Source organism: Ostrinia nubilalis, chromosome 17 (assembly GCF_963855985.1).
Source record: "Ostrinia nubilalis chromosome 17, ilOstNubi1.1, whole genome shotgun sequence".
NCBI lineage: Eukaryota > Metazoa > Arthropoda > Insecta > Lepidoptera > Crambidae > Ostrinia > Ostrinia nubilalis.
In genome coordinates this window covers 13,000,335-13,024,917 of record NC_087104.1, presented here as the reverse complement: position 1 = coordinate 13,024,917, position 24,583 = coordinate 13,000,335, and the positions used below count along the sequence as shown (strand labels likewise).

Below are 24,583 nucleotides of genomic sequence, written 5' to 3'. Positions count from 1 at the left end.
GTGAGCGGCACAGGACCGGTCTTTGTGGAAATCCTTAGGGGAGGCCTTTGTCCAGCAGTGGACGTCTTTCGACTGAAACGAACGAACGAGTACGCACAAGCTGATAATCTTGAATCGGACTCTAGCAATGATATTATATAAAAATATCATTGGACTCTAGTCTCTAGCTAGATTATTAAATCCTAAGATTGGTAAAAAATACATCTTAGCCTAGGCGCAGACCAACGATTTTTCGTCGGTTTATTAGTTTAGTTGGGCAGTTAATCAGTATGGGAATTTAAAGGAAGTGCGCACATTACACCGATTTTGATTTCATACAAATTAGAATCGGGCCCAACTATCGGCCGACAAAAAGTTGGTGGTCTGCAACTACTTGCAAAATAAGTATACATAAATATATAATTCTGGGTTCAGCTATTACAGCAGCTTGGCTAAAGTTAGAAGACATCAATGAAAGAAAACGTATGGAGCAATCGTGCTTTATGTCATCGTATAATTAAAGGTTTTTTTTAAATGCACGTTAGTTTACCTTATTGACAATAATAATGTAAACAATAAACTGTACTTATTGAGGAAAAACAAACATAAATCTATACTTATAATAAATCTGTAGAGAGGTCAATTCTGTACATGAAATATATTTTCAAAATAACTATCAGGGGGTGATTAGTGATCGATACTGATGCCAAAAATGCAATCAGTAAAATTTTTGTCTGTCTGTCTGTCTGTATGTTCCTTATAGAAACAAAAACTACTCGACGGATTTTAACGAAACTTGGTACAATTAATTCTTCATACTCCTGGGCAGGTTATAGGATACTTAGGAATTCCCACGGGAACGGGAATTAGCGGGAAAATCCTTTTGTATGAAAAATCTAAACCGCTTAAGCTAGACGCTTGAAATTTGGCATGGTGGTACCTTAGTAAACTTTAAGGTTAGTTACAACAGGATATTGGAAAATTCCCACGGGAACGGGAGTTAGTGGGAAAAAACATTTGTATGAAAAAATCTAAACCGCGTAAGATAGACTCTTGAAATTTGGCATGCAGGTACCTTAGTAAACTTAAAGCTTAGTTACAACAGGATATTGCAAAATTCCCACGGGAACGGGAGTTAGCGGGAAAAACATTTGTATGAAAAATCTAAATCGCGTAAGATAGACTCTTGAAATTTGGCATGCAGGTATCTTAGTAAACTTAAAGCTTAGTTACAACAGGATATTGCAAAATTCCCACGGAAACGGGAGTTAGTGGGAAAAAACATTTGTATGAAAAAATCTAAACCGCGTAAGATAGACTCTTGAAATTTGGCATGCAGGTACCTTAGTAAACTTAAAGCTTAGTTACAACAGGATATTGCAAAATTCCAACGGGAACGGGAGTTAGCGGGAAAAAACATTTGTATGAAAAATCTAAATCGCGTAAGATAGACTCTTGAAATTTGGCATGCAGGTATCTTAGTAAACTTAAAGCTTAGTTACAACAGGATATTGCAAAATTCCCACGGAAACGGGAGTTAGTGGGAAAAAACATTTGTATGAAAAAATCTAAACCGCGTAAGATAGACTCTTGAAATTTGGCATGCAGGTACCTTAGTAAACTTAAAGCTTAGTTACAACAGGATATTGCAAAATTCCCACGGGAACGGGAGTTAGCGGAAAAAAATATTTGTATGAAAAAATCTGAACCGCGTAAGATAGATGAAGGGGGGGGGAAAACGAGATTCACGCGTACGAAGTCGCGGGCGGCCGCTAGTATTTAGTAAAAATTCACAGTATTTATCTGTCATACTGATATTATCAGTTATTACAATAAAAATTAAATATGTTACGATTATGTACCGCAATTATTTTTTATAACCTTCAAGCGCGTTCCAAGCTGGTAGTAATTGTATTGACAGTGAAAATAGGAATTACTCGAATACTGCTCATGCTACATAATAATCGGTCGATATTTCAACAAAATAAACGAAGCTTAGTTACAAAAAGAGAATACTAATTATTTTCTTCATTGTCAAGGTTTCAAAATGCCTTTTCTTCTACTATTGGGGATCTAAAAAACTTTCAACTAAGTTTCTACAGACAGCACATCACAGTTCAGGTTAGGGTCAAATAAAGGGTTATATCAATTAGCATTTATACCTCCGCAATCTTGACGTTACTGTAGGCCTAGGATACTTTTATCGAGACATTTTATCGATTTTGCATGATAAGCCCATACATTTGTCGTCTAAAATCGTCGATAAGATTTTATCATGGCGCGCATCATAGGCTGGTTTGTATGAACTGCTTGGGAGCGGAGCGGTTCCTCCGGACCGCATTACTCTAAAACGCTCCCTAGAAGTTCATACAGATTGGCCGTGCGGAGCGAGTCTGCACCGGACGGTCCGCGTGACACTAAAACCAGCCATAGCCCGGCTGGAAGACTTTTAGCAATAAAACTATTTAACACTCACCAAACCGTTGGTGAGGCATCAAGCCGCCGTCCATAGCTGTGGTCATGTGCGTCTTGAAGGGAGTCTTCATTCGGATCGTGTAGTTGAGCTTTTTTGGCCAGGTACCTTCCGAGACGTTCTGAAAAAAAAAAGAGGATTTTACTGTTATAGACAAAAGTATTTTTTTTAGTTTTGAACCTTATCTTATCGCACTTAAGTTCAAATTTTGGTGTTATCGATCCTGCCGCCATCCACCAGAAGGTTTAACAGGCAAAGGAATCAAATGTATAGAGTCTAATTTGTTCAGCTTAAGATCTTTATATCGTCGACAGAACATCAGTACTTTACTTTAGTTGCATAATCAATCTTATTACAACTTCATAAGAGTTACTGTTATGTAGCGTTGTTTGTACAGTCACGGAATGAAAAGGTTCGTCAGTTTTCAAATTGATTCCTTCAACGAATCGCGAGCACATATTACCTTTTGAAACTATGTTACAGAATAATCTCGAGTTAGAGAAAATAATCTTTAACTGTTCGTCAGTAAAGTTCAAAATTATTCAGATCAAAGTTGTTTGACGATTTAACTTGTCAAGAAGATTATTATGATTGATAAACTAAAACCTTCTTTTTGGTTCAACCTGCCATTATCTATTAAATTAAAAAAACTACATTTTGTAACATTGCACTGATGGGACAGAAAAATAAATAAGCAAAACCTTATTCGTTAGCAAACGTCATATTTATTTAAATGTTAGCAGCACTGTTTCTTGCACGGTTATGTTGGCAGGTTTGACTCTTACAGTACCTAGTGCATGCGAAAACCGACACTAAGGTGACGAACCTTTTCATTCCGCGACTGTACATCTATCTTTGGGTCATAAAGACAGTATTACCACAGCAATATGTATATGGATAGTCTTTGCTGAACTAAAAGACTTCAGCTACCTACTTATTTTGTGTTCAAGATTATAATCTGATGACAGAGATTTCACTGACTCAATGACCTTAACAATAATAAATTGATTTCGCAAACAATAGGTTTCAAATTACTTAAGCCAATTTTAAGCTTAGTGGCGATGTTAGTCGGCTTTGTTGGTTTGCAAAATTGCTTTTAACACCCGTATTCAACAAACGATACTTGATTAAGTGAAGCAGCAAATCGAACGCACAGCGTTGAATGGAGCTCTGTGATTGGTTGGTGTGTCACCCTGTGCGTCCACGCGCACTGCGAGACCTCATAGTAATGTTTGTGAATAAGGGTGTGAGTCTATTGGACGAAGACATGGTGTAAGAAAACAGAAGACGAACGGGATGGCTAATCTCTGTTGTTTTTTAGTATCTTCGGATCTATCTGTCGCTGCCACTCATGCGAAAATTTCGCTAAGACGAAGAAGGATAGATAGACGGAAATTCGAAAATAGCGTTGGGGAGTTACATCTTGCATGGTTAATGTGTATTGATGTCGCAGGCAAATTGTATGATTCCGCATTTTACAAACGGCGTCGTCAATTTACAAACGCTCGCTGTTCTATGAAATGCCGAAGGCAAATTGGCAACTCGTTCAATTGATAAAATTTCGACTATGATTGTTGCAATAGGGTGACCATCATAAAACACATGTTGGACAAATCAGACATAATTTCAGAAATCAGGTAGGTATCTATTTAAGTAAGACAAACCTAAAATACTTGCTACTCCTAAAGTAATTAAAATATTTTCGTAACAAAAACAACACAAGACTAATTTAAACTATTGACGTACCTATAGGTAGGTACATAAAAATATGACATTAAATAAGTTTCGATAGTCAGTTCTTTAGATATGTCTTACATTTTAATTATACCAAGAAGAAGTCTAGAAGACATAACACAATATTTTTATACCAATATATTCCGCAGCAGACCTCCGAGCACCAGATTCCATTGTCACCTTAGCGTGTTTTACGTGCCGGATAACCTCAAAAACTATTTTATTTTTCCATAGCTTTTTCACTGCTCCTATTTGTGAATCGTAAAAATTTCTTAACTCACTAAGTATAATAAATGTCTTTTTTTGTGAAAAGTCCTTTGAATACGTAGAATTTGCACTGTTTTCTGTATCACAAAACCACTATCCGACGCCATTTTTCTTGTTTTGATTAGCAGCGCCTCGCGTGGTGAGAAAAAGAACTAAATACTTCAATTTGCCGCGGCATTTTGTAAACAGCGATTGAATTGGATATCAAATGTTTTGCCATATTATAAAGTGCCAAGGCAATTTACATTTTGCCTTCGGCATTTCATAGAACAGCGAGCGTTTGTGAATTGACGACGCCGTTTGTAAAATGCGGAATCATACAATTTGCCTGCGACATTGACAATTATGTACTATGTAACTAGAAAAACTTCCTGTGTTTGAAGCGGCAGTAGTATTGTTTGCTTAAACCGTCATTTAGTCATGGAGTATTCTTTTAAGGATCTGACTTTGAGCATCATTGTGCATTGATGATTTACTATGGTTGAGTTGCTCAATCTATGGTTTTTTATTTTTATACTTTTGTACGTTATTTTTTAAATAAATGTTAAGCCTCAGTTTTTATCGTGTTTGATCTGTGCGTGAAAAAACGATTATAGATCAGAAAAAATACATGTACACAATTTCACGCTTTCCTTTGATTTCGCGCCATAATTCGCATGACTTTTACAGAATCTACGATTTTATCCTTTTGGCGATGAAATAAAATGGCTTTATACAGTTTTTACCAAGATTTAGCATTAGGCCGGGTTTCCGCCAAGAGTGGAGAAGTGTTTTGAATAACCAATCAGATTTAATTATTTCCCCTTCTCTTCTCTTCTCTTTTCCAAATTCTATTTAGGTAGGTAGGTACATAGAAAAATTTGATGGCCTACTTCTCTGCTCCGCCTTTGTGGAAACCGAGCCTTATGTCCGATTTCACCATCAATCCCTAATTTTTAAGTGACCCCTATGAATACATAACCTGTTATAGTGTTACCATAGGTAGTTATATTGTGTCATAGGGGTCACTTAAAAATTATTGATGGTAAAAACGGGCATTAGCCCATCAAACCCCAAGAGGTCGATTAAGAAGACAAACCTTGTATCTCGATTGGCGAGGCTTAAAAGGCTAATGATTTAAACGCAATCGAGTAAAATAAAGACGTACCTGAAATATTACAATCGCTTCATCGGGCCGCATGTTTTTGGTGAAGTCGAAGATATCCGAATCGTTGGTGAATGGCATGTATCCTCTACCAGTACCACCTGTTTAAAAATACACACACATTTATTATAGAGTTGAATGAAACTGCTATCTGACATTGGACAAAAGTATATGACATGACCATGATTAGCAGGTGAAGTGGGAATAGGCTGGGCGTGTCTGTGGTAGAACAGTTGGCTATCGGGTCGAGGAGTTCTGCCTCCTTATTCCCTAAGTCCCCAGACAAGTGACAGTTGCAATTTCGAAATGCCTACGCTTTGGAGTTTTTTCATGTAGTTACTTCGCTCCGTAAAGGATTCGATTTCTATCAAAAAGTGCCACTTGTCTAGGGCCCCTGGAGTGAAGACAGCGTCTTGGCAGCGTAGGACGTCTTTCAACAAGATGGAATTAGGAAGAATACAAGGGTCAGAGTGGCTGGAAATGACTAATGTAATGTCATCAGAAACGGAATAGACCTACCAAAATAATGAAATAGGCTGATGATGATAAATACTTAACGCACAGCAAATTAAAGAGCGTGTAATTTGTAATGCAGAGTAATACTATTAATACTCCGGTAAATAATGGTTGTGTTCATCACAAAAGTCTAGCGGTCGATGGGGATTGTACCAACCACCGTCATCCATGAATTGGCAAATTGTCGCCTCAAAAAAGAATTGAATAGAAAAGCAGACAAAGCAAACAAGTGATATTTATAGCAAACTAGCTTTTGCCCGCGGTTTTACCCGCGTGAAATTTAGTTTGTTGTCACAGACTATCATAAATTATAGCCTATATGTTATTCTGGGTTATAAACAATAATACATCAAAATCCGTCCAGTAGTTTTTGCGTGAAAGAGTAACAAACATCCACACAAACTTTCGCATTTATAATATTAGTAGGAAGTAGGATAAAGAAATTGATTTGTTACACATACTTGAGAAAGACTGCAAACGTTTCAGGTTCAGTTTTTCCCCAACAATTTCCATCAGAATCGCCGTGAGATTTGTGTCGGGAGTGTACAAAACGCTCGGTGGTACCATTGTTCTGTTCAGTGGAATCGCTTCCTGTAAAAAATAAATTTTTGGAGCAAAGGTGTGATGATAGATCGCTCGTTATCTACATTTGTTTTAACCACATAAGAGTCAAAGCACACGATGCGTTGCGGCGCCGCACCGCAATACGCGCGACGCGACGTCGCACCGCTCATGTGCTCGCCACATACAACGTGTCCCAAAATTCAAGGATAAGCCGGCGCCGCAAGATGGACATAGTCATGACTACTTCAGAAAAAATAAGAAAAAAAATCTATCTCAATTATTTTTTATGTTACACAATACATTATGAAATTCGTCGAAAATTGACACCCCTTATGATATTTTACATTACCACGACTACAATTTTTCAAATACTTCTGTTTTTTTGTTTATATTGGCAACTTAAGTAGTGCTGCTGTCCACTCCAATTCTTAAAACCCCCAGAATCCTTGCAGTTTTTACACAAAAGTTAATCAAAATATGATATTTCCTTAAAATTTTAAACGATTTTTACTTTCACTCCACTTTGACTCGTCGTTTTGTAAAAAAATAGTATGAACACTACTGCGGCAAGTTTATTATAAAGTTGCCGCAACTATCCAAGATTCCAAAATGGTATAATACTCTAAGAAAACTAGTCGCAAAAAAGACATGCGTACCATTTTTACAAGAACTTCGCTTGTTAGTAGTAGTATGGGATAAATCTTGCAACTAAATTTAAAACCAGTTCTCCTCAACCAATTGAGCTGACATTTGGTATACTTATGTAAGTACGATGACAATGCAATATTATGGTATCATTGAGCTGGATGGAGTCTGGAGGTGGCCATAGGAACTTCTAAATGAAACGGCGGAATTGCATCTAGTTTAGGTTCGTTAGATTTGTCTTTTCAAGCAATTTGGTGCTAGATGATGTCCAGGATCCTGATGATGAAGTCAAGAGGTGGTCAGGAGCTGGCCATAGGAACTCCTAAACGAAATAGTGGAAGCTTATCGAGTTTGGGTTCGTTGGGTTTGTCTTCTCGGGCACTTGGGCCATGAGATTGAGAAACAACTAAAAAGTTTAAAATAAAGTTATAATCGCGCATGGAATTTATTCCTCTTTTTTTCTGTTTGCGCTACAATCTTTCGGAATTATTTGAACCTTGCATACAATTATTTTTATCTTTAAATTCTTTCGTAAAATTTCGCATTAATGCTTGTTTTTAAAAATGTTTTTTTTTATTATAACTTTATTTTACACTTTTTAGTTGTTTCTCAATCTCATGGTCCAAGTGCTCGGGAAGTCAAATCCAACGAACCCAAACTCGATAATCTTCCGCCATTTCGATTAGGAGTTCCTTTGGCCAGCTCCTGGCCACCTCTTGACTTCATCATCAGGACCAGACATCATCTAGCACCAAAGTGCTCGAAAAGATATCCAACGAACCCAAACTAGATGCGATTCCGCCGTTTCGTTTAGAAGTTCCTATGGCTACCTCCAGACTCCATCCAGCTCAATGATACCATAATATTGCAATGTCATCGTACTTACATAAGTATACCAAATTTCAGCTCAATTGGTTGAGGAGAACTGGTTTTAAATTTAATTGCAAGATTTATCCCATACTAACTAACAAGCGAAGTGCTTGTAAAAATGGTACGCATATCTTTATTGCGACTAGTTTTCTTAGAGTATTATACCATTTTGGAATCTTGGATAGCTGCGGCAACTTTATAAATAACTTGCCGCAGTAGTGTTCATACTGTTTTATTACAAAACGACGAGTCAAAGTGGAGTGAAAGTAAAAATCGTTCAAAATTTTAAGGAAATATCATATTTTGATTAACTTTTGTGTAAAAACTGCAAGGATTCTGAGGGTTTTAAGAATTGGAGAGGACAGCAGCACTACTTAAGTTGCCGATACAAACAAAAAACAGAAGTATTTGAAAAATTGTGGTCGTGGTAATGTCAAATATCATAAGGGGTGTCAATATTCGACGAATTTCATAATTTATTGTGTAACTTAAAAAATAATTGAGATAGATTTTTTTTCTTATTTTTCCTAAAGTAGTCATGACTATGTCCATCCTGCGGCGCCGGCTTATCCTTGAATTTTGGGACACGTTGTATGTATATATCGTCACCGTCGTGGCAGAATTAAATAACTGACAAAACCAAAGTTGCGAGATATTCACGTTTTTGTGATTTTTTTCGTTAAAAATGGCGATAACTTTTAAGGGTAAAAATATTTTATTGTCGGTCTTTTGATATTTTATACATCAAATTTACCTTTATTAATTCAATATTCTTCGATGATGTTATTTTGTATTATTTTAAATAAAAAAATAAAAATGTAATTATTTAGTTTTGCCACAACCGTATTTTACAATTAAGTTGCAGTTATTTACTTTTTGCATGTCACTTATTTAGTTTTACCACAACCAAGGTATTACAAAAACGAATATTTCCATTGAATAAGTACACTTGTTTAATTTTGCCACACTTTTATTGACCTAAATGTTGATTTATTCATTTTATTTCATTTGTTTTGTTAATGCGATTTTAGTCAAAATCTGTAAAATTGTTAAATGTTACTAGAATATACCTACTTATTAAATACTTATAAATGTTTGACAAATTGTTATGGTAACCATCAACATCAGATTCCTATAACATTGAAATTAAATTGAAAGAACCAACATCAAAATGAATATCAAAATTAAAATAATCCAAAAACAATAAAACTGTAATAGGGATATCTCCCTAGGGATCCATAGAGATCCTTTACCCTCAACGTCATGGCAGAACGACGTTCAATGTCACTGCAGATCTCCGTTGACGCTAAGGCACATCGGCAGCTCAATAGACAGACATGGAAGTCCTTGCGACATGATGTTCGCAACTTTAATACAAATAGTATTATAGAGGTGATAGAGCGGAACCAAGGCTCGAAAGTGTTCGCTAGAGACAAATCTATTGGGCGAAGCTAGCTGACGAAGCTGAAGACTGCGGAAGGTGGTGTAACGTCAACAAAAGCCGAGGTTCTGGGTGAGATTGAAAAGTTTTATGGACAGCTATATACCTCGACGAAGATATTGTGGATATCAGCATTATCAGCCTATACGAGATTAGGATGGCTCTCAAACACCTAAAGAACAACAAGGCACCGGGTCATGGCGGGATAACCTCGGTCCTTCAGAGACTATTTAACTTCGTCTTACTCCAGGGAACAACGCCAGAGGCTTGGAACAGAAGCGTGGTGGTACTCTTCTTCAAGAAAGGGGATAAAACCTTGCTGAAGAATTACTGACCCATCTCGCTTCTGAGTCATGTCTACAAGCTGTTTGCGAAAGTTATCACGAATGATCTCGCGCGTAGGTTCGATGACTTCTAGCCTCCCGAACAAGCCGGTTTCTGAAAAGTATCGGTACATATCGAGATGCTAAAGTGCTTGTACAGAAACGCCACCATGTTGGTCCGAGTACAGGAGTGGAGTACGAGGGCGATTCCTCTGCAGCGAGGCATGAGGGAGATGTTATATCTCCGGATCTCCGAAACTATTTACCGCTGCATTGGAAGACGCTTTCAAACTCCTTGAATAGAAAGGATTCGGCACAAACATCAACGACGAGTACATCATTCAGCTTCGGTTTGCCGACGATATTGTGTGGTCATGGCAAAATCACTGGAAGACCTCGGCACAATGCTCGAAGACCTTAATCTTCCAAAAGGTAGGCCTTCGGGTGAACAACATGGAAAAACGAAGCTTTTGTCGAATGTCTATGTTGCGCCCTACCCAGTTTCGGTTAGGAGCTCGAATCTTGAGATTGTTGACAAGTATGTCTAACTCGGACAAACGTTTTAGCTAGGTAGAGAAAGAGGTCGAATCCAACTCGGCTGGGAAGCATTCGGGAAACTACACAACATCCTTTCGTCCAAAATATCTTAGTGCCTAAAGACAAAAATCTACAATCTGTATGTGTTACCATTGATGACGGCTCGGGAACGCGGCCTCTTACTCAAGTTGCACAGCGTGCTTTGAAGAGGGCTATGCTCAGTTTTTCTGTACAAGAGACAGGGCACATAGTACGCAGAACTGACAGACGATGGGGCAGCAAGGTTCTGGAGTGGAGGGCACATACCGAAAAGCACAACGTGGACTTTATAAAGGTAGCAGGAAAGCACTGGATGCAGACCGCTACTAGCCGGTCATATTGGAAATCATTGGGGGAGGCCTATGTTTGGCAGTGGACGTCCTATATGGCTGAAATGATGATGATGATGAAGGTTTAACATCTGAGTAATGAACATTTTGATTTATTTCATTTTTGTAACATTACTTTAAATTTTACTTTTAATTTCAAACACAATTGTATGAGTATTTTGAAGCAATGTTTCGGATTGAGTTGTGGCAGAATTAAATAAAGTCACTTATTGACTTTCTTAGTACAAGTATTTTGAAGCAATGTTTTGCAGTGAGTTGTGGCAGAATTAAATAAAGTCACTTATTCAATTTTGCCAGGTAAATTTTACAACAAACAGAGTTGTAATTTATGGTCAATAGTTTCACTAAACTGAAGATATCTTCGGAAATATCATAGATATTGCCACGAGAGTAAGACCAAAATATAGGTAACACTTTCTACTATACAAAAAGTGGAAAAAGTGATTTTTGCCAAAAGTGTCAGTTATTTAATTCTGCCACGACGGTGACGATATGTTACCGTAAAATTGTGAATTCCGTCAGATTATAATCTGACGTAGTTAAATTACAATCTAACCTAACCTAACCCACTGTTAGTTTACAATCTAACGCGTTATATTATAAACTGACAGAGTTCACAATTTCACGTTGACATATACATATTTCTATGTAAGACGACGCAACGACACCGCTCCGACGTCGCACCACCGCCAAAATACATCTAAGATTTTCTGGCTGGACTTCATAGCTCGTAGAACTGATGGACATTGGGGTAAAGTTCTTGAGTGGCGACCACGAGCCGGTAGACGTAGTGTGGGCAGGCCTTCCTCTAGGTCATTGGTTCCCAAACTTATTTGAAACGCGCCCCATTTCGACCATACAAAAAATTCCGCGCGCCCCCTCCTCCAGTCAAGATTATTTATTGGTCGTATCGAGCAGTCTGGAATGCATTCTTTCAGCGGTCGCAGGATTTTTATACTTAATTAAATATAAGTACACTTTGGGAACCAATGCTCTAGGTGGACCTACGATCAGCTGAAGGTTGCGGGAAGAATCTGGATGCAGGCAGCGCAGAACCAGTCGTTAAGGAAACCCGTGAGGATATGTGAGTAACTCCAATCTAAAGTGTTTGAGGATTCTGCTGGAGATTTCAAGTTGAATAGAAAACAACTGATGATAGACCAAAAGAACAAACTAGGCAAAGACTTGTCACAGGGTAAAACAATATTTTGAGGCAATTGAAAATCATGATGAAAATTTGATGCAAAAACTACTGGGGTAACTCAAAAAGGTACATATAAAAATTTGACGGTAACTAGCCTAACCCAATTTGACGGTAACTAGCCTAACCTAACCTAACCTAACCAACTGATAAAAACTTAACTTGATAGTGAATACAAAGTGAAAGTAAAACCCAATAAAAGTGCCTGGTGATCAGTGCTAATGGGAAATAATTTTCAGATAATAGTCATCCCTCCCCTAAACCAATAAAATAGTAACTTCAACTGAACAATCAAAATTACAGACTTAATTAAACTAAGCACTGATTAGGAAGCATAAATAAAAATAAATAAATCATTGATAAAAGGACACTAAGAAATTTTGAGTTCTTCAATAGCAGCAGCATAAAAAAATGTTTTCCAATTGGTAGAGGTTCTGAAATAGTTATAATACGGGCTCTATTTTACAGGAACACCATGGCGGCACAACCAGCGGCCACCTTCAAAAAATTCTAATACAGCTCTATAGTGAGTAGCTTACCTTGCGTCTGCGCACTTGCGAAGCCGATTTGGCAGCACTACCAGCATGGACATGCACAGCACTGTCTGTCTCACTCACTCGGTCACCAGTAGAGCCTTTTGCTGCACACTCCTCCGTCTGCTTCCATTTTGATACTGTGGCTGTGGTGTGGCAATTCGGGTCTGTACATGGTGTCTCTTTTTGGCAAGCCATGGGCACGGTGGCGCCACTGGGTGCACCATCATGGTGCTTGGGGGAAATAGAGCCCTTAAAGTTACCCGATTTTATTTTATTTGCTAAACAAAATGTAATCAAAAAATTATGTACACTAAAAATCCATACTTACATTGAAACAAAAAAAAACCACTAAAAAAATGGTTGACGAACTTGGTAACAAAAAGATGAAAAGCTTTTCAATCATATAAAATAAGGCAGGCCCAGTGATGTGGATAAGCAGCGCAAATTGGCAGAAGCTGAAGGAACCCAAGTGAGTGACAAAAGAACCACAAAAAAAAACTAAAAACACAATGAGAAAAATAAAATAAACAAATCATATTACAATTTGATATCATAAAAGGCTACTGGAATTTAAAAAATAATACTTACAGGCCGCTCGATGTCTATAAATTCACCAACAGCATGAGTTGGTTTTGAATGAATTTTGTCTCTAAATATGAAGAGGATGACGAAGAAAAATATTGGGGCCAGGAACTCCATAGCCGTCTGGATGAACCGTCTCTTACGGACCACCCCATGCTTCCACATCAACACACCAAGCGTCCTAATATTCATTGTAACTAGATTTCACTTCACGGTATCGAAACCCACAGCTGTGTGTGACTCACACAAATATTTCAAATTTCAAACACTTGTACGACTCCAGCCGATGACCGCACACAACTGAACCATCATTATGTTAATTTCACTTATTATTAGGACGAATAAACATCGTAATTACATGGGATAAAGATACATACAGAAAGATAAAACTTTATATCCGAATCTTATGTGGAAGGATAATTTAGAGCACCTATCTATAATAAAAGCTCAAACAAGAAATTATTCCTGATGAGACAATTTATTTAGATGCACTACAAAGTTGAAACAGGTAGATATTTATTAAATTCGAGAGAAAAGTAAGCGCAGTCGCAAAGACTACTTTCGTCCGGATGATTGACATGTCAACAATGACATAAATTATTGATTGCTGTTATTCATAGAGCTGTGCGATACTATATTTCAATTCTTGGTATCGATTATTCAAACAGGTCTGACCATTCTATTATTTCCTCTCACATTATTATGGATGTATGGTATTTTAGAAATGATAAAAGTATGACTTTTATTTGACAAAATAGAAAGGCATGGGCATAGCGATTCAGAACTGCCTAGGTCTACTCAAAGTCGATCGTATTCGTCGTTGTCGTCAATCGGACGTCAATGTGTTCGCCTCTGCCCTCAATACAGAACGACACACAAAACTCAATTCAATCAATCTCAAGCATAGACTGAGGCAATGTTTTAAGTTTTACTTTCCTCTATGAACTGAGATTTATTTCAATATTTACGTCAAAAACACGACTGCAATTGAATCGACTTTTGTATGTAGTTTCGTAAAAAAACCTGAGTTATTTATGTAGGTAGTACACTGACAACAAGCCAAAGTTAATAAAAAGTTAGATGTTGCAATTTGTAAGGCAAACTTTGTACCTATTCAATTTTAGTAATCGATTTAGGAGTCGATTTGGAATTACTCGTATCGAATTTAGAGCTAACAAATTGTAATTTTAATTAATATTTAAAGTATTCCAAGGTTACATTTATTTTCGTTTTATTAAACCACTCGTAAGGAACACTGAAGTTTTTCAAAATTATAATCGACACATACATTTTGATAAATTATTTCATAATATATCGTGAAACGGAACGCTTCTATTCATTTCCTTCCTTTCTGTCTGTCAGGCTTGGCGGGAAAGTAAAGCGTCTTTTAGAAGTTTTAATAGGTACTAGCTGACCCGGCGAACTTTGTTCCGCCTTAATGGCAATAAATAAGCAGACTTTTTTTTTAATTTCGAACGGGATAAAAAGTATCCTATGTCCTTCTCCTGGCTCTAAACTACCTCCCTGACAATTTTCAGCTAAATCGGTTCAGCCGTTCTTGAGTTATAAGTGGTGTAACTAACACGACTTTCTTTTATATATGTTACGGTCAAAGTGATAAATGTGAAAATTATGAATAATCGCCGGTTATTATGAATAATTACCGCATGATTTGGTTAATGTGATTAATATGAGGTCATTTATGTGTGTATAAAACTAAATAGGCGGCTTAGGGGTGGCCCAAGGGCCACCCCCGCCGCACCTTAACCTATTTTTCACTTTAAATCAAAACATTATGTTATAGGCATCATGGAAAAGTAATATTATGCAAGAATATTCCAAACTCATTATGACAAATTATATTAATATATGATATCAAAACGTTCAAAAGTTTGGCTGTACACGAGCACGTACACAAGATGTTGTTCTCTTTTAAGAAATTTGTTAGTACCTACTAAGGTTGAATTATTAAATAATCACTGTTAAATGTGATTAATTTATCACTTTTACCGCGACTGTCGGTAATTATTCGTAATAACCGGTTATTATTAATAATTTTCAATTTATCACATTAACCGTAACATATATATATAGAAGATATCTGTTTTGTGTTTTTTAAAGCTGAATGTTGTGTACATACTTAATGATTCCAGATTATCTCGATTAACAATTAAATGTTCGCGAACTGGCCGTCTTATGTTTAAGCAAATTAAAACAGTAAAAAAAATCCACTTCATACTCCTTTTAATTTAAGTAGCCTGTAAGTAGTTATGGCATAATATTAGAAAACACATCAACTACTTACTACCCGGATAGTCTCTTACTGACAAATAATCATTGGGCACGTCATCCTGATAACCGCAGCGGCGCGCCCCTACGATGGTGTCGATCGGTATCTTGGAGTCGTCGTTACATCCGAACTTGGGTGAGCCCATGCACGTGTCTCGGCACCTCTCCCATTCGACGAAGTTGTTCATGTTGCCCCCGCAGCCCGAGTACGAGAACTGAAGGCATTCTTCAGTGAAACTGTTGTAACCGTAACTGGAAAAGTAGAATTCAACATAAATTCTAAATCGGGGGGCACGGGAGTGCCCCCGCCAAGTCGAGCTTATTTTAATATTTAATTATTTAAAGTTAGAGCATTTGGTGGGTTTAGAGCGGTTCCTTTTTTAACCGACTAAAAAAAGGAGGAGGTTCTCAATTAGACTGTATGATTTTGATTTTTTATGTCACCTCAGAACTGCGTCAAATAAGTATGTACTGATTTCCAAAATGCTTTTTAAGTTCGATAGGGTTCCTGAGCCATGGTTCCTGAGGTGGTTCTTGGTCCCATTGTTACCATGTCAGGATCTGATGATGAGATCATGAAAATCGAGGGCAACCTTCATAGACACGTCGCACGTACTTATTAAGTTCTTCAAATGGTTTCTTAGGTTATTCAAGTATTTGCATCTGGACGTAATTGTACTCACCGGTATATATTTGAGCTGCAATCGCCGTATAGCGGAGGATCATAGCAAAGCGCTGGTTTGCCCGACCTCTTTGGCACGTATGCCCACGGCGGCGGCATCATACCATCCCGAGGTGGCCCCAGAACTTAGGAACGATTAGTTTGCATGATTACAGTGTTACAGTTACAGATTTTAGTGATATTACACTAGCGAAAAGGATAGACCTCGACTGCGGTATTTGAATTGATTGTAAATTGATAACTTTTGTTCGCGGCGCCGCGTGCGAATGTTACACCCGGACTGGGTGTAGAAGAAAACGATTGAAATCTCGAAATCCCTTCACAAAGCTACTACAAATGTCACGTTTTTGTTTACATGTTACTTACCACCCCAATCCGCAGGCCAGTCTTTTACATCTTGTCCATACGGCTTATCATGTATACTGGGATTGTAGGGGCCGCCCTTCCCAGCTATGGCCTGTTGGTATTTCGCCATCCACTGAGCCCAGGCGCCTTTAGCCTCGGGCGGTGCGTCCCAGCCGTACCAGATATGCTTATTGTAGGGATTGGTCATTTTGCTCGTTACGGGCACGAAGAAGTCTTCTTCAGATGAGCCACCTCCATGGCAAGCCCATATTGGAGCAATTTGACAGAACATAAGAAAGCCAATCAATGTAAACTTCAACATTTTTGTGCGAGCATTCAGAAATTATTTATTTAGGTACATCACGTGCACACAAGAGTGACAAGAGTCCATGCTACTAATACTTCCCAAGAAATTGAGAAACATGGATGCGAGAGAAATTCTTATTAGGTAACATTAATTGGTTAATTTCACACTCGTAGCTAACAAAGTTCTGTTAATAGATTCAAGTATGAAAGCTTCGTCGTTAGATTTAATTTTTAACTTGGGACGATTAGGGCATGATGTATTTTTATGACATTATAGCATAGAAATACATTTCAGACGAGTAAAATTTTATCATTCGTCTGGTGGGGAATTACTTAACGAATCTTTACGACTTTAAAAAAATAACTAATGATATTTTATTACCTAGATTGCGACTTGATAATATGATAGCTAGGGGAATTACTTAACGAATCTTTACGACTTTAAAAAAATAACTATTGATATTTTATTACCTAGATTGCGACTTGATAATATGATAGCTAGGGGGAACCACTCTTATCTCTAAAGCTAGTTACAATAAAAAAAACATCAGCAGAAATATTTCTTTCTTTATTATGTTTTCTATTTGAGTATTTCTCAAAAAAAATGTACGTAACGAAACGGTAGTAACGAAATAGTAAGGCCATAAGGCTTGTTATACATTGGCGAAATATTGTGAATGCTCTTTATTTATTCAATTCGAAATATTTGTAAGTATGCACCCAAATACGGGGTAATATTAAGGGGTTAGAAATAAAATAAGGGAGTAATCATTCATACTATTTTAATAAAATTATTTTTGTTCCATCATGTTTATCCATTTTGAGTCGTTCTCTGTAAGCTTTTTGCCTTTCGGCATTGGTTTTTGGCGGCATTCCTAAAAAAACAATAGAAGTAATCACATAAAAACGTAATCTAAATGATTTGATAATTTTTTGCTGGTGGCACTTCTGTAAAGCAGATAGTATCCAATCCTTTTGTTATTAACGTTCTATATTTTTTGAAATTAATTAAGTAGTGAATATTACTATGCTTAGTCAGGTAATAACAGTATACACTCAGCATTATGTTGTACTTTTTCGTAACGTAACGAAATTCGCAAAAAACGTAACGAAATATTAGACAAAATGAGATCAGAAACAAGTATTTTTTTGATAAAATTTGTTACAGCAAATATAAAAGCTTACTAAATGTTCGTACCACATGTATTACAAAAAATGGTTAAATGAAGACTTACCGTTCTATATAAAATCGCTGATTTTACTGCCTGTTACGAAAAAGTAATCCCACAAAACACACACGTTTTCACTAATTTTCGCGATAGATGTTATGGCGGAGACGTCAGGCCAACAGCCATTCAGAGTGCAGCTATTGTTGTCCGTGCAAAATAAATACGGAATTGTTCAGAAACCATGGGAAAGTAGAAATAAATCGTAACTAAAGAGTAAATAACGAAATAGTAAATGAGAGCGACTCATTTTGTTTTTTTGCTTTAAATTGCCAATTCATTATGACACCCCATAGAAAATCAATTTGATACAGAAACTGCGATTACTGTAGAACGTTATTACAAAGAAATTTACAATAATTTAGTTACGTATCGCATTTTATGAAACAAAAATACATGAAAAAGCTAGGGTGGCAAACAGGTTTTTGTATGAAAGGTAAAAAAGGACTATTTTTAAAATATCTAAATATTTGGTAATAAGTAGGATTATAGCTATAATTCTTCGTTATCTTAAAAATTAATATTCATCCTTCAAAATTGTGTGTGTGTTTTTTTTGTGTGATGATTTATAAATATAAAACTTTTGGACTGTTTCAAAGCACACTTTTTTTTTTTTCAAAATGTACATTTTTTTTGAGAAATACTCATTTACCATAGTCATATTCGTTGGACTCGAAATACAGGATAACGCGCCACGGTAAGCTTTTATCGCGCCGAATTTACGCGTAAGCTCTCGCGACTAAGATTTGTCGTCTAAAAATAATCGATATAATATGAAATGAATAACGTAGATTTTTTATCGTTAACTTTTTATTTCATCGTATTCGTTAGGATCGTCAAAAAAAAGTAACTTTGTGGCCAGTTCTTTTTTTTTCTTGGCTTTCGCGGTTTGCGATTATCCACAACGCTTGTAGCCACGACTAACTTAGTGGCTTCTAGACTTCTCAACGAGTAGGTGGTGTAAAAACGTAGTTTTTTTATAGCTACGCTATACCTCTTGCCAGTATCGAGTTAAAAACGGGGAAACGGGAATTCAAGGAAAGTTGCCTAACTAATATCGGAATTTATTAACTTTTTATTTCATCGTATTCGTTAGGCTCGTCGTCCGAGTACCCGCAGCGGCGTGCCCACACGAAGCTGTCTATCGGCAGCGCGGAGTCGTGCTCGCAGCCGGACTGAGGGTCCGTCATGCACACCTTGATGCAGGTCGCCTCGTTGAGGAACTTGTTCCTGCTGCCGTTGCAGCCGGTGTAGGTGTACGGCAGGCATTTGTCCAGGAAAGGGTTGTAGCCGTATCTGGAACGGAGAAGGAAGGTTCTGTGTAGCATATTAGTGGAGATTTTCAGGAGTTGGTAAAACCGTGAGTAAAGACCGAGGACGAGTTATAATGTTGCGCAATGCCATGGCCATTACAGGGCCATTACAGGGCCATTACAGGGCCATATTTTGGGATTCTGTATTATTATTTAAGATTCAATCCAATCAACATTATGCAATTAAAGTGACTATGACCACAGAGTACTTACTTGCTATGACTCAGAGATCGAATCAGAAATGAGGAGATCCGTAAACGAACTAAAGTCCCTGACATAGCCCGACGGATTAGCAAGCTAAAGTGGCAATGGGCAGGGTATATAGTACGCAGAACTAACGCCCGATGGGGCAGCAAGGTTCTGGAGTGGAGGCCGCGTACCGGTAAACGCAGCGTAGGACGTCCACCCACAAGGTGGACCGACGACATCATAAAGGTAGCAGGAAAGCGCTGAACGCAGGCCGCTACCAACCGGGCAGCATGGAAAGCATTGAGGGAGGCCTATGATCAGCAGTGGACGTCCTATGGCTGAGATGATGATGATGATGACTTGCTATGACTATGAGCGTTGAAATGTTAAACGCAAGTTAATTTTGGCTATGTACAAATGTAACCTTACAAATTATGTTTGCTTCCATACCTCAGGCACTGGCTGAGTTAAGCGTTACACCTAAAAATATGTGACACTCACCGAGTGAGTAATTTTTTAGGATTACAGTTTCCGAGCTTTGGCGGTTCGTAGCACAACGACGGCTTGCCTATCTTCTTAGGCACGTACGCCCAAGGCGGCGGCTCCATACCAGTGAGTGGGTATCCAAGACCTGTAGACAACATTCGCGTTACACAGCTGTGGTCTAGAAATATTGTTGCTTCAACCTAATGCCTACCTAAGTGCTATGGAGAGGGCTATGCTCGGTGTTTCTTTACGAGATCGAATCAGAAATGAGGAGATCCGTAAACGAACTAAAGTCGCTGACGCGTCTTTCCATTCTATACATAGCCAGAACGCAAGGGTGTGAAACTAATCGAGTATAGTTTGGATGTGACTTTTTTTACTAAGCTCCTCCAAACTATACACGACCAGTACGCATACGCTGCGTACTGCTCGCGTATACTTTGTAGTGACTTAGGTCAATTATCTTACTCCAAAATATACATCGTCAGTACGCATACGGACTAATCATGTATGTATTGTAATAAGTTCGCGATTACAATGTATACGCGAGTACTTAGTTGCATGCTCGTCATTTTGACTTATTTACCTCTCTTTCTATTGCATATTAATTCATAACTGCGTGTCTACTTTAAACATTGAATCAATTTCGACACGTGCCATTGTTTTGATAAAGAGCTTTTTGGTGTTTCATATTCTGCCATAGAAAAGATATTTGTTTTGGGGCTGAATAACTCTGAAATTAAGAATTATGTATGTGAAAATGATTTTTGTTCTTGAGATAAAAGCTTATAAATAAAAATGAATATCCCTGGACATTTTACACTGCGCTTCTAGTCCCAAACTAAGCAAAGCTTGTACTATGGGTACTAGATAACAGATATAAACATACTTAAATACTTTTTTGTAAATACATACTTATTATACATAGAAGACACCCAGTCCAATACAAACAAATATCAAAATATGTTCATGCACACAAATTAATGTTTGTACTGTGCGGGAATCGAACCCGCTACCTCCGGAACAGTTATCCGTTTCGAACCACTACACCGAACGGTCGACAATTTTAGTTAATAATGCACGTTTAACTTTCTTCATTCACTCTCACTAATAAATAATTGTTATTTAATTTGAAATCTACCTAATCAATTTAATTTCAGAAACCACTTACATTAGTGTTATAAATCTAGATTTATTATAATAATATGTAGATTCAGTAAAATAATAATATTTTATGTAAAAATTAATGAATTTAAAAATGGCATCACCGTACGTGATCTACATAGGTAGTTCTTATTTCTAATCTCGAGGACAAAGCACGAGCATAATATCTAATAAATGTAATAATTTTAAATATAATTCCATATTTTATTAAATCAAATAAACTAAACACACTCTAGTCAACTGTAAGTGGTGTAGTATAGTTTGGAGCGAAGACGGAATCCATCCACGACACAAACTATACACGATCAGTACGCAAAATTCGTGTATAGTTTGTAGTGACCGACTTACAAAGAGACACTCCAAAATATACACGAGCAGTTTCCTATGGGTGCGTTCTGGCCATGTATAGAACGGAAAGACGCGTCGCTGACATAGCCCGACTGATCAGCAGGCTGAAGTGGCAGTAGGCAGGGCACATAGTACGCAGAACTGACGGCCGATGGGGCAGCAAGGTTCTGGAATGGAGGCCACGTACCGGAAAACGCAGCGTGGGACGTCCACCCACAAGGTGGACCGACGACCTGATAAAGGTAGCAGGAAGGTGCTGGATGCAGGCCGCTACCAACCGTGTGATGTGGAAGTCATTGGGGGAGGCCTATGTTCAGCAGTGGACGTCCTGTGGCTGAAATGATGATGATGATGATGATGAACCTAATGCCGTCCACGTTGGAACGGGGCTATTCCCACCACTCGTTTGAACCGCTACAACTCCTATGTAGCCAGGGTCTACAGCTTGACTTACTTAACTGGATTAATACTACAGAGAAAAATAATAATGAATGACCTTTAAGAAAACTTCATGGAAATTGAGTTACATTGTGGGGAAGGAATCACGGCTTGACACAACTAGACTGGCGTGGGCGGCTCGAGAGTCGAGAGACCCGTGTTTCTCTATCTTAGTTAAAATGGAATGCGACAGTTTAAAATCTTATATACTCGTAACTTCATGGACTTACCGTTCCAGTTGGGAGGCCAGCCAGGTATACCTATACCGTACGGCTTAGGTCCGTGCAAAGCTGGGTCGTAAGGAGCTCCTTTCCCATAGAGCGCCTGGTGGTGCGTCAACAAGTACTCCTTCCATGCTCCCTTGGCCCCCCCGGGTGGGTCCCAGCCACCCCAAATCTTTTTGTCGTTGGGATTATACCTAGTGTGGTTTTTATCGTCCGGCTGTTTACCGCCGCCCCAACAAGCTAGCAGCGACTCGACGCGACAGATCAGGAGGATCGCTGTTATTCTTCCAAAATACATTTTAGCACGGTGCTGTGGGGCATAAAGCATGAAAAGATATTAGGTAACTATCTCTTTAAAACTTTAAAACATCGTCGTCACTCGGCATGAGCACTATCTAAAATTTAGCCCTTGATTTTTAAATTATTAGAACGCCGCGCTGCTCCAGCAGGGCAAAAAGTTGCTTTTAGATTCCATTTCTATAATTTTCAGTATAATACTTTACCTTCTTGTCTGCTGATTTTCAACATTTTAATTATAACGCGGCTAAAGAGTAATTAGCTTGCTGGGGATGCAGATGTTAATGAATTTGCTTTATTAATTGGTTAATTATACTGTTAATTAAACATTAGTTCCAAACATTGCAAGAAATTAACTGGGAGATTTATTGAAAACGTCAACTTGCGTCCTAACGTAAGGTATTTTAATAAAAAATAGTAATTTTTTCAGTGAATCATGGCTCTTGGGATGCTCTTGAGTGATTAGGTGGCTCGTAATGATTTATTTGCAATACTATTCTGGATGTCCGTAGTAATGGACCTCAAAGAGACCCTAGTCAACCAAGAGACCAGGACCGAGCCGTCTGGAGACGCATGATAAGGAGGGCCGACTCCATCGTGCCATGGCCGACCACAAATAAAATGGGAATGGCAAAGAAGAAGATACTCTTCTGTTATCGAAAAGGCTTCAAGGGAGTATTCTCGGTTGTCTCTACTCTTCTGTCAGGAAGACGTCTTTTCAAGTCTGTCAAATAAACTGTCAACTATGCTCCCAACTTGGGCTCCCAGTATTACATATTACATATAATTCTAATTTATCATTTTAACATTAATTTGATCATAGTGGTAGATTGAGATTCGTAGTGAAGTAACAATCGTAATTTCGATGTTAACTAACACTTCGAAAATATTTGTTTTAGAGTGGTTTATAATTGTGATGCTGTGGTCTAGACTGGTCTGTTGTTAAGTTGTCCAGATGTTTGCGAGGATTCTAGCGACGTTGATGTGGAGGCACTGGCTGGCCAGGAAAAGACAGTTCATATGTACACTGCTAGAACTTGTGTTTCCATTGTTATTTTTAGGTTTAATTTTCGCTATCAGGGAGGAACTTGATAAACCTTTAGATTCTGAAGTTATGGTAAAGCCGGTAAGTGTGACCTACTTTCAAGTTCTATGAGGTTAATGCCCGTTTTCACCATCAATCCCTAATTTTTAAGTGACCCCTTTGAAAACAAAATTTCTCATATGTGTTACCATAGGGGTCACTTAAAAATTAGGGATTGATGGTGAAAACGGGCATAAGGCACATTTAAGGTAGCTTAAAACATTGAATTTTCGGATAGATCCAGTTTATTCTGAAACCTATTATTGGTACCGTTTGATAGAGCTTATGAAGCACTTTCAGGACCAGTAACTACTTTTTTGATATCTTGCATAGTTTAGAAATAATCGAGTGAGATCACTTATCGTTTTCACCCTGTATATTACCATTTATTAATTTGCCCCAGGGCTCTTGGTTACCTAGCTACGCCACCGGCCTTTTGCGCTTCACAATCCTCTGTTGCCGGTTGCCTTGGAGTGCCAGCGTCGGCAGCCTTTTGACTGTCGGCAGCGTATCACGTGGCATCACCGCCGGTTCCCAATGGCCATATTTTTGGGAACCGGCGCCGGCAGCGGAGGCACTCCCTTTATTAATTGCTTTATTAGGGACCACTTTCTCTCAGAAGCACTTTGGGGCCGCCAGTTGTGCTCTACACTCCGAAGACGGTCTTCACCAGGAAGCTTATGAGTAGGGTTGGCAACAAACTGCACCTGCAAGAATTTTACACATTACCAGGTCAGAATATAAAATGATATAAGTAGGTACGAGTATAACAAACTTTTCCAGTAACTGTCATATGCCGTAGCGATTCGCGTTATAAGAATTTTTTGGTAGGAATTATTCAAAAATCTATGTGGACTTGGTGATCATCATCATTATCAGGATTAGGATACCCACCATTAAAGGCAACTTACGTAGCATAAAAATCTTTTTTTTATAATGCTCTGTCTCTCACTGCTGGGTAAAAGGATCTGGGGCAGGTCTGGAACCTATA

The 24,583-nt window shown here is 38.1% G+C and overlaps 3 protein-coding genes across 3 annotated transcripts in view; all 3 read right to left on the bottom strand.

The window, feature by feature from the left end:
• The window catches only part of LOC135080276 (phospholipid-transporting ATPase ABCA3-like), a 68,963-nt gene extending 63,270 nt beyond the window's left edge, over positions 1-5,693 (bottom strand). Inside the window, exons 1-2 of the mRNA XM_063974963.1 lie at positions 5,601-5,693; positions 2,456-2,573 (exon numbers count right to left, since the gene is read on the bottom strand). Coding sequence (XP_063831033.1) covers positions 2,456-2,573; positions 5,601-5,678 — 196 coding nt within the window. The 5' untranslated portion in view covers positions 5,679-5,693. The remainder of the gene's footprint in view (positions 1-2,455; positions 2,574-5,600) is intronic.
• A 9,787-nt stretch (positions 5,694-15,480) lies between these two features.
• LOC135079775 (uncharacterized) lies at positions 15,481-16,937 on the bottom strand. Its single transcript, XM_063974376.1, has 3 exons — positions 16,539-16,937; positions 16,174-16,297; positions 15,481-15,742 (listed from the first exon to the last, which is right to left on the bottom strand). Exons 1-3 carry the CDS (start codon positions 16,837-16,839, stop codon positions 15,499-15,501), a joined length of 669 nt encoding a protein of 222 aa, XP_063830446.1. The 5' UTR covers positions 16,840-16,937; the 3' UTR covers positions 15,481-15,498.
• A 2,179-nt stretch (positions 16,938-19,116) lies between these two features.
• LOC135080275 (colostrum trypsin inhibitor-like) lies at positions 19,117-22,390 on the bottom strand. The gene is made up of 3 exons (XM_063974962.1): positions 22,218-22,390; positions 20,053-20,182; positions 19,117-19,345 (listed from the first exon to the last, which is right to left on the bottom strand). The coding sequence occupies exons 2-3, from the start codon at positions 20,157-20,159 to the stop codon at positions 19,117-19,119; spliced, it is 336 nt and encodes a 111-aa protein (XP_063831032.1). The 5' UTR covers positions 20,160-20,182; positions 22,218-22,390.
• Between the last annotated feature and the right edge of the window lie 2,193 nt (positions 22,391-24,583).

What these genes read in the sequence shown, in the direction of transcription:
- LOC135079775 (XM_063974376.1), bottom strand. Translation starts at nt 16,839, where the DNA reads ATGTTGAAGTTTACATTGATTGGCTTTCTTATGTTCTGTCAAATTGCT. An exon ending in CTGGCCTGCGGATTGGGGTG is followed by an intron (nt 16,298 to 16,538) that starts GTAAGTAACATG and finishes ATCGTTCCTAAG; the next exon opens with TTCTGGGGCCACCTCGGGAT. An exon ending in TGCAGCTCAAATATATACCG is followed by an intron (nt 15,743 to 16,173) that starts GTGAGTACAATT and finishes CTACTTTTCCAG; the next exon opens with TTACGGTTACAACAGTTTCA.
- LOC135080275 (XM_063974962.1), bottom strand. Translation starts at nt 20,159, where the DNA reads ATGGAGCCGCCGCCTTGGGCGTACGTGCCTAAGAAGATAGGCAAGCCG. An exon ending in CCTAAAAAATTACTCACTCG is followed by an intron (nt 19,346 to 20,052) that starts GTGAGTGTCACA and finishes TCTCCGTTCCAG; the next exon opens with ATACGGCTACAACCCTTTCC.